The sequence below is a fragment of the Mercenaria mercenaria genome, chromosome 15 (genome assembly GCF_021730395.1).
Source record: "Mercenaria mercenaria strain notata chromosome 15, MADL_Memer_1, whole genome shotgun sequence".
NCBI classification, from domain to species: Eukaryota; Metazoa; Mollusca; class Bivalvia; order Venerida; family Veneridae; genus Mercenaria; species Mercenaria mercenaria.
This window is the reverse complement of record NC_069375.1, coordinates 4,365,557-4,373,216: the sequence shown is the minus strand read 5'-3', so window position 1 is coordinate 4,373,216 and position 7,660 is coordinate 4,365,557. Positions and strand designations below refer to the sequence as shown.

Here is a 7,660-nt window from a genome sequence, read left to right as displayed (position 1 = left end):
TATATATCTATTTTTAGGAAATAATTGGCAGGATTTTTGGTGACCTAGTATAGAGATTTTTCTACAGTCTGTAGGTGTAGATGTCAAACACCAGCAGTTCCTTGGGTCCAGTGGTATACCAGTAGTTGGAGCCCTTGGAGCTGAAGTCTAGTCTTCGATAACAGGCGTCCCCACTCGTTGACCAGATGATCAATCGTCGTCCACCAGTGCATAGACTGTACTTTGGAATATTTTGTATCAAAACAGAAATATTATCAATAAATTTATATGGATATTACATGTTGACTCCCCTTTTGTATATGTTTATATTTGGTTCGGAAACTATATGTGGAGCGGGAGCACAGAAATAGTTGTCGGAGTCCGGGGCCAAACCTTTGGAGCATTTTCTAGGGAGGAGCTTCAAATGTGGAGGGTTGATAATTATAGGTCTAAAGATAATGAAAGAAATGTTATGAAATTTTCTATAGTCACCCGTGTCATCTATAGTATCCCACTTCCTGACACCAGTTGTTCCGCCAGCACACCTGCCAAGGTCCGGGAACAGTTGTTGTAGGTTTAGGGTTCGAACGCAGAATGATCACAATCCAGGCTTAACATCTAGCAAAGAGACAAGGCTGTAAGCCAGTCTACATATTTATTTTCATGTCAGGATTTTTAATATAAATAAATACAGCAAGAAGATTCAATGTAGAATAACATCTTCAGTAACTTTGGAAGCCGAGGTAGTCGGGTTACAAATATATAGGCTGTTATAGGGAAGCTCTCCAGACGACCATTATAAATATATAGAAATAGGGTACCTCTCCGGTTTTCCTTCTTTTTGACATAAATATAGTGAGTGGAGCTCAATGGAGCTATTTATTTATCAGTAGAGAGTTGCAGCGTTCTGTACTAGAACTTTGTTGGAGACGATTGATAAAAAAAAAATGACCAAATTTCGGGGTTTATAATTATAGTCTTTTGGAATATGTTCCACTGAGGGCACCGTAAATGACATCAGGAGAAACCCCTCCACTAGGTTCGATTAAATTCGGAACAGGGAATCGGTAAAGTCCGTCGCGGTACGCGCTTACGGAAGTATCGAAGTAACCGGAAATAGAAAACCAATACAGGAGGAGCTGAAATTGAAACACACGATTGACCAAAATATTGAATTATTATGGGCTTATGTGGAAGAATCTGGGTGGAGCATCGGAGGAGTTGGATAAAGTGAAGGTAGATCTTTCGACCGAGACCCGGGTTTATAAATGTCATGGTAAAATAAAGGGTTAGAACAATGATAAACATAATCTGATACCTCGGCGTTCTCAGACAACAACAAATTATACATGCGGTTTAGAATAAATAAGTAGCCTTCAATGTCTGACGAGACGAGTTTGCCTAACATTATATATATATAAATTGATCCGGCACAGACTTTTGCATATTTCTTCTCAGACTTTGAATTGACCTCTTGTGAGAGTATAGCCGTTCATAAGTCCCTACATCCGAGGAAGAAATAAATGAAATCAATTAATAAATATCACTTGCAAATGGCGTTGGTGTTTCAATAGGACCCTTTGTTAAAAATCTCTAAAATAGATGGCTTTTGTCTCTAAGGGAAATTTAGTTCGACAAAAAAGGAGAAAATTTTAGAAATATACTTATTATCAGTTTTAATGGCTAGGCAAGCGTTTCAACAAATAAGACATTAAAAAAGTCTTTACGCCTAATTAAGAGTGTAAAAATTTTGTATAAATTTCCCTACAAGTTATGAAATTTAAATGATTTCCCCAAATTATACTTGCGTTTTTTTTTTCTTTATTCATGATAAATATTAAATTTCCAATAAAAGCAGCTATATATTGGCAAAATATTAAACATGTGTTATCATTTAAATTGAACATTTTGTCTCCCCTCATTGCCTTATCAACAATTCAGGGAATCAAAGTAACTTTACAGCGCACTCGGGCTAAATATGCATCATTTTTTTTTATTTTGTAGATAAATTCAGTTGCATTGCTTAAGCAAACATTCGCCCCTTTTTAGCAAAATTTCCCTTTTTTAATCAATAAGGCTTGGGATTACCATCGACAATACCCTTTCTATAACATGTCATGGTATACCAAATATTTTGGGTATGTTTTGGATTTCTGTATTTCCATAATCAAAAACTGGTAGTCCAGGTTCAGTGTAGAAATTGACGAATCCAAATTTGGAAAAAGAAAATTTCACAGGGGCGGGGAATTGATAGTTTTTTTTCTTGGGAGTGGGGAGGGGTCCGTTGTGTTGGAGACAGGACTGTCTATACACTAGTAAACATGATAAAAAATGCATCCTACGGTACCAAGATGGCTGGAAAGCATATTCTTTTCCAACATCTAACTGTAAATTATAGCATAATTTTGCAGACCCAGACACTGCTGTTCACACTAACACCATTGAAAGTATGTGGAGGGCTCTCAAGACGTCATTTCCAAAAGACAGTAGCACGAAATCCCTATACGACTTAAATTTCGCTAGGTATTGTGTACGCAAAAAAAAAAAACATACCAAGAGGGTCCATTCTTTGTAAAGCTTGTTTAAAAAATATATCCGACTTCATTTCAACCAACTTCTGAAGAAATCCAATGAATAAAAAATAAAAATAACAAGGCAGTGGCAAAGCCAAGAAGTAGTGAACCGGGCCTCTATAGATCACAATGCACTCGTTGACCCCTTCTATATTCTATATAAATGATGCAATCGGGCTGGGAGGGAGTTTTCAGAGCCAATCAGATATTAATCTATAAATACTATAGTATCCTGGATTCCTACTTAATAATGTGAGCAGCGAAGGTTGTTGTAATATATAATAGTCATAAATTTGCTTAAACTTTCAATGTTAAACGTGCAAATAATGTTTACCTAACTTTCTCATTATTATATCGTCTTTTATATATTAAAGTAACAAATATTGTACTTTCCATAGTGCAAATATAAAAATCGTGTCAAGTTAATAACAGTATCAAATATTGGACTTTCCTATTTAAATATAGTAACAGTCCACGGTTCATAACTCCTCATATCGGTAAACAAGCATACTAGAGGTACATTTTTACGCAAGTGCCAATTTGATTTATACATAATAAACTCTTAATAAAAATGTAAATAAAGACATTTCACAAGTTAAACTTTCTTTAATATGACTATGAGATCCCATTTTAACAAAATATATATTGAATTTTGCATTTACGTATTTTGAATGGTGTATTTATCATTTATTTATATGACATAGTTACAAAATTAATTCAGTATTGCTGCAGCAAAAAGCAGTTTACGTAGATAACCAATCAAGAAATGTTTTGATTAAGACCTATCATAATATTTTTATGTATAAACGGTTTGTCATTAGTCAAAGAGACGTCAAGGAGACAACAGCAAGATACAGGTAAGATTTAACAGACGATTTTTTCACTTAAATATAGGTTTAATGTTTTGCTACGGATAATTGGCCTTACTCACTCGGCAATACGATTAACTAAATAGGCGGGTAGTTTGTAGGATATTTTGTAAACGGGGTAAAGAGGTTTCAAAGTGTTATTCTATCTTTCATATTTGACAGGTGGCACGCGCCAGTGTCCTTTTATGGTTTAAACATTCAAAATAACAAGATTGGATATAGTTTATGTCAATTTATTTACAAGATATTTACAAGACAAACAATACAATACACAAGCTATACAAAAGAGCTTCTGTTTAGTAATCAAAATCTGTATATACAATATGTATGTAAAAATCACTGCAGGTCATTAGCTTTCACACAGCTGTTGAACTTTTTAGGATAATATCTCCATTTCACAAAGTATTGTTTATTCTGTCCTTTGCCTCTAGTTTTGAGAATTTGTTCTATTTTAAATGCCTGGTCTGGATCATAGTCCACTTTCTGTAATTCACTCTCATAAAATGTTCCTTTAATTTCTTCGTCTTGCAAATCATTCATCCTGTATACAGTCCACAACGTAAATGAAATAAATGTTTATACATAAAGTATTTTATTCAGTATCAGACTCGTCCTCCTCGCTTTCTTCGTCACTTTCCTCGTCCGACAATTCTGTCTCGAATAGTTCTTTAAAGTCAGGCTTGTACTTTCGCAGCACACGCTTAATTGCCGATTCAGTGCTTACATGCTTCTGTGTTAATGAATGTATGTCTTGTAAAATCTTTTGATGCTGTGTACTGTTTTGAAATGGCAGAATATACGAATCCAACAAATACTCGTATTTTGTGAAGAATGTGCGTTCATTATATGGCTGGATACGATCTTCTGTCATTTCCTGTGCAGACTCCTTGTCTTCTCCGTCCTGTATAAACTGATTATACAATTTGTCGTATTTATCGTCGTTACAGTCTATAGTTTTTTTTCAGAGGGATAGATAAGCCTGATTTTATTCAACGTTATCTCCCATTTCATCATCACTGCTGTCGTCTATTTTTCTTTTCTTTGGTTGCGTAGCATCGTTATTTTCTGCACACCACCTTCGTTTTACATGTCTCTGTACATCGTGCGAAGAGTCAAACAAAAGTCCACAATCGTCGCAAGCATTCGTATTTTCAGCCATAATTTCACTATTATTTCCTGGGATGTCTACAGTTTGAATTCCGACTGACAAATGATTTAAATCTGATTGTTGCTCGCCTTTTATACAATTTTGGCCTGGATCTGTCATCTGATTGGTTAGTTCTGTCAGGCTTTCGTTGTTCGTAGATTTTCTGTCTATCCACATTAAATAATATTTCAGTCTGGCATGTTCCGGTGTAAATGGTTTTAGATCCACCAATAGAAAGCCATAGGGCTGTTTAGTTGCTTTCTCAAACTTCTTTAAAATGTATTCAGTTTTACCAGGGTACATCTGTCTCGCTAATGTGATCATAGATTGTTTGTCCACTGGATTATTGAACATTACAAGATAATGACAGTTTCTTCTCAGTGTCGGATCCTTGCTGGCGTACAGGTTTTGATTGATGGAAATCACCGACAAGGATCGGTGATGCGATCCCTCCGTGAATAAATCTGTGATTCTTTTGTCCTTTCCAGCCTCTTACATCATATCGTCCAGAATTAGCAAGTTATTTAACTTTGTGTCAAAATACTCGTCTTCGTTTATGTCGGATGGAATGCCTTGGTAGAATTTCACCTCGAGGTAAACTGTGCTTTGTATTTCCCTATACATTGGTTGCCACCTCTTGTACAGCCACACTATTCCTTGTACACCAAGCTTAATTCTGTATATATGATTTTGCAGCAATTCCTTTACAAATGTTGTCTTTCCACATGCTGAAAAGGAATACGTTCCTGCATTTCAAATGTTCGAGTAAATAGACTAGTATTAGCAAAATTATAGGGCAAAAAAAGGATATACATTACGGTTATATTCCCACTGGTAAACACTTTGGGAACGTAAATAAATGTTTATAAAATTCAGCAAACACTGAAAACAAAATATATACCTGTGGGACCAGAAATCATCATGGTAAAAGGATGCTGTAGAATAATTTGGTTTAATTTCCTGCGGTCCTCCCTGAAGCGCTCCGTGCGGAGCTCCTCCCGGCGCTCTCTGTGACACGTCTTGTGGAACTCCTTGCGGAGCTCCCTATAAGGGAGCTCTCGGCGCTCCCAAATGCGCTCAGGGCGCTCCTTGCGGAGCTCCCTGTAAGGGAGCTCTCGGCGCTCCCAAATGCGCTCCCGGCGCTCCCTGTGACCCTCCTTGAGGCGTTCCCGTTGCTAATTTAGGCGTATGAGTTGAAATTCTAAAGTGCTCGTCTCCTTTTAGATGTTTGTTTCTATTATGCCGCATCATGTTGTATCTACTACAAAATGTTACATTGCTCTCAAGACAGTTAATTCTATCCATCTTTACACTGCGACGTCTGTGATGAAACTGACTCATGTGTATAATAAATACCGTATTTAAATATATTTGCAATGTTAAAATGAAATCAGTCTTTATTACGTACCAATCAATCTTAAAATGAAAATTTTGTTATGAGTGCATAAGTATTTAAACCATAATCAGAAGAATTATTCAATACAATCAAGAAACAAAATTTTCATTTCAAGATTGATTGGTACGTAATAAAGACTGATTTCATTTTAACATTGCAAATATATTTTAATACGGTATTTATTATACACTTGAGCCAGTTTCATCACAGACGTCGCAGTGTAAAGATGGATAGAATTAACTGTCTTGAGTGCGGTGTAACATTTTGTAGTAGATACAACATGATGCGGCATAATAGAAACAAACATCTAAAAGGAGACGAGCACTTAAGAATTTCAACTCATACGCCTAAATTGGCAACGGGAACGCCTCAAGGAGGGTCACAGTGAGCGCCGGGAGCGCATTTGGGAGGGCCGAGATCTCCCTTACAGGGAGCTCCGCAAGGAGCGTCGGGAGCGCATTTGGGAGCGCCGAGAGCTCCCTTACAGGGAGCTCCGCAAGGAGTTCCACAAGACGTGTCACAGACAGCGCCGGGAGGTGCTCCGCACGGAGCGCTTCTGGGAGGACCGTAGGAAATTAAACCAACTATTCTACAGCATCCTTTTACCATGATGATTTCTGGTCCCACAGGTATATATTTTGTTTTCAGTGTTTGCTGAATTTTATAAACATTTATTTACGTTCCCAAAGTGTTTACCAGTGGGAATATAACCTTAATGTATATCCTTGTTTTTGCCCTATAATTTTGCTAATACTAGTCTATTTACTCGAACATTTGTAATGCAGAAACTTATTCCTTTTCAGCATGTGGAAAGACAACATTTGTAAAGGAATTGCTGCAAAATCATATCTACAGAATTAAGCCTGGTGTACAAAGAATAGTGTGGCTGTACAAGAGGTGGCAACCAATGTATGGGGAAATACAAAGCACAGTTTACCCCGAGGTGAAATTCTACCAAGGCATTCCATCCGACATAAACGAAGACGAGTATTTTGACACAAAGTTAAATAACTTGCTAATTCTGGACGATATGATGTCAGAGGCTGGAAAGGACAAAAGAATCACAGATTTATTCACGGAGGGATCGCATCACCGATCCTTGTCGGTGATTTCCATCAATCAAAACCTATACGCCAGCAAGGATCCGACACTGAGAAGAAACTGTCATTATCTTGTAATGTTCAATAATCCAGTGGACAAACAATCTATGATCACATTAGCGAGACAGATGTACCCTGGTAAAACTGAATACTTTTTAAAGAAGTTTGAGAAAGCAACTAAACAGCCCTATGGCTTTCTATTGGTGGATCTAAAACCATTTACACCGGAACATGCCAGACTGAAATATTATTTAATGTGGATAGACAGAAAATCTACGAACAACGAAAGCCTGACAGAAACTGACCAATAGATGACAGATCCAGGCCAAAATTGTATAAAAGGCGAGCAACAATCAGATTTAAATCATTTGTCAGTCGGAATTCAAACTGTAGACATCCCAGGAAATAATAGTGAAATTATGGCTGAAAATACGAACGCTTGCGACGATTGTGGACTTTTGTTTGACTCTTCGCACGATGTACAGAGACATGTAAAACGAAGGTGGTGTGCAGAAAATAACGATACTACGCAACCAAAGAAAAGAAAAATAGACGACAGCAGTGATGATGAAATGGGAGATAACGTTGAAGAAAAT

At 36.9% G+C, this 7,660-nt stretch overlaps 1 protein-coding gene across 1 annotated transcript; it reads left to right on the top strand.

Moving 5' to 3' along the window:
• Positions 1-6,522: 6,522 nt before the first annotated feature.
• Positions 6,523-7,375, top strand: LOC123542986 (uncharacterized). Its single transcript, XM_045329080.2, has 2 exons — positions 6,523-6,593; positions 6,768-7,375. The coding sequence occupies exons 1-2, from the start codon at positions 6,572-6,574 to the stop codon at positions 7,373-7,375; spliced, it is 630 nt and encodes a 209-aa protein (XP_045185015.2). The 5' UTR covers positions 6,523-6,571.
• Positions 7,376-7,660: the final 285 nt, after the last annotated feature.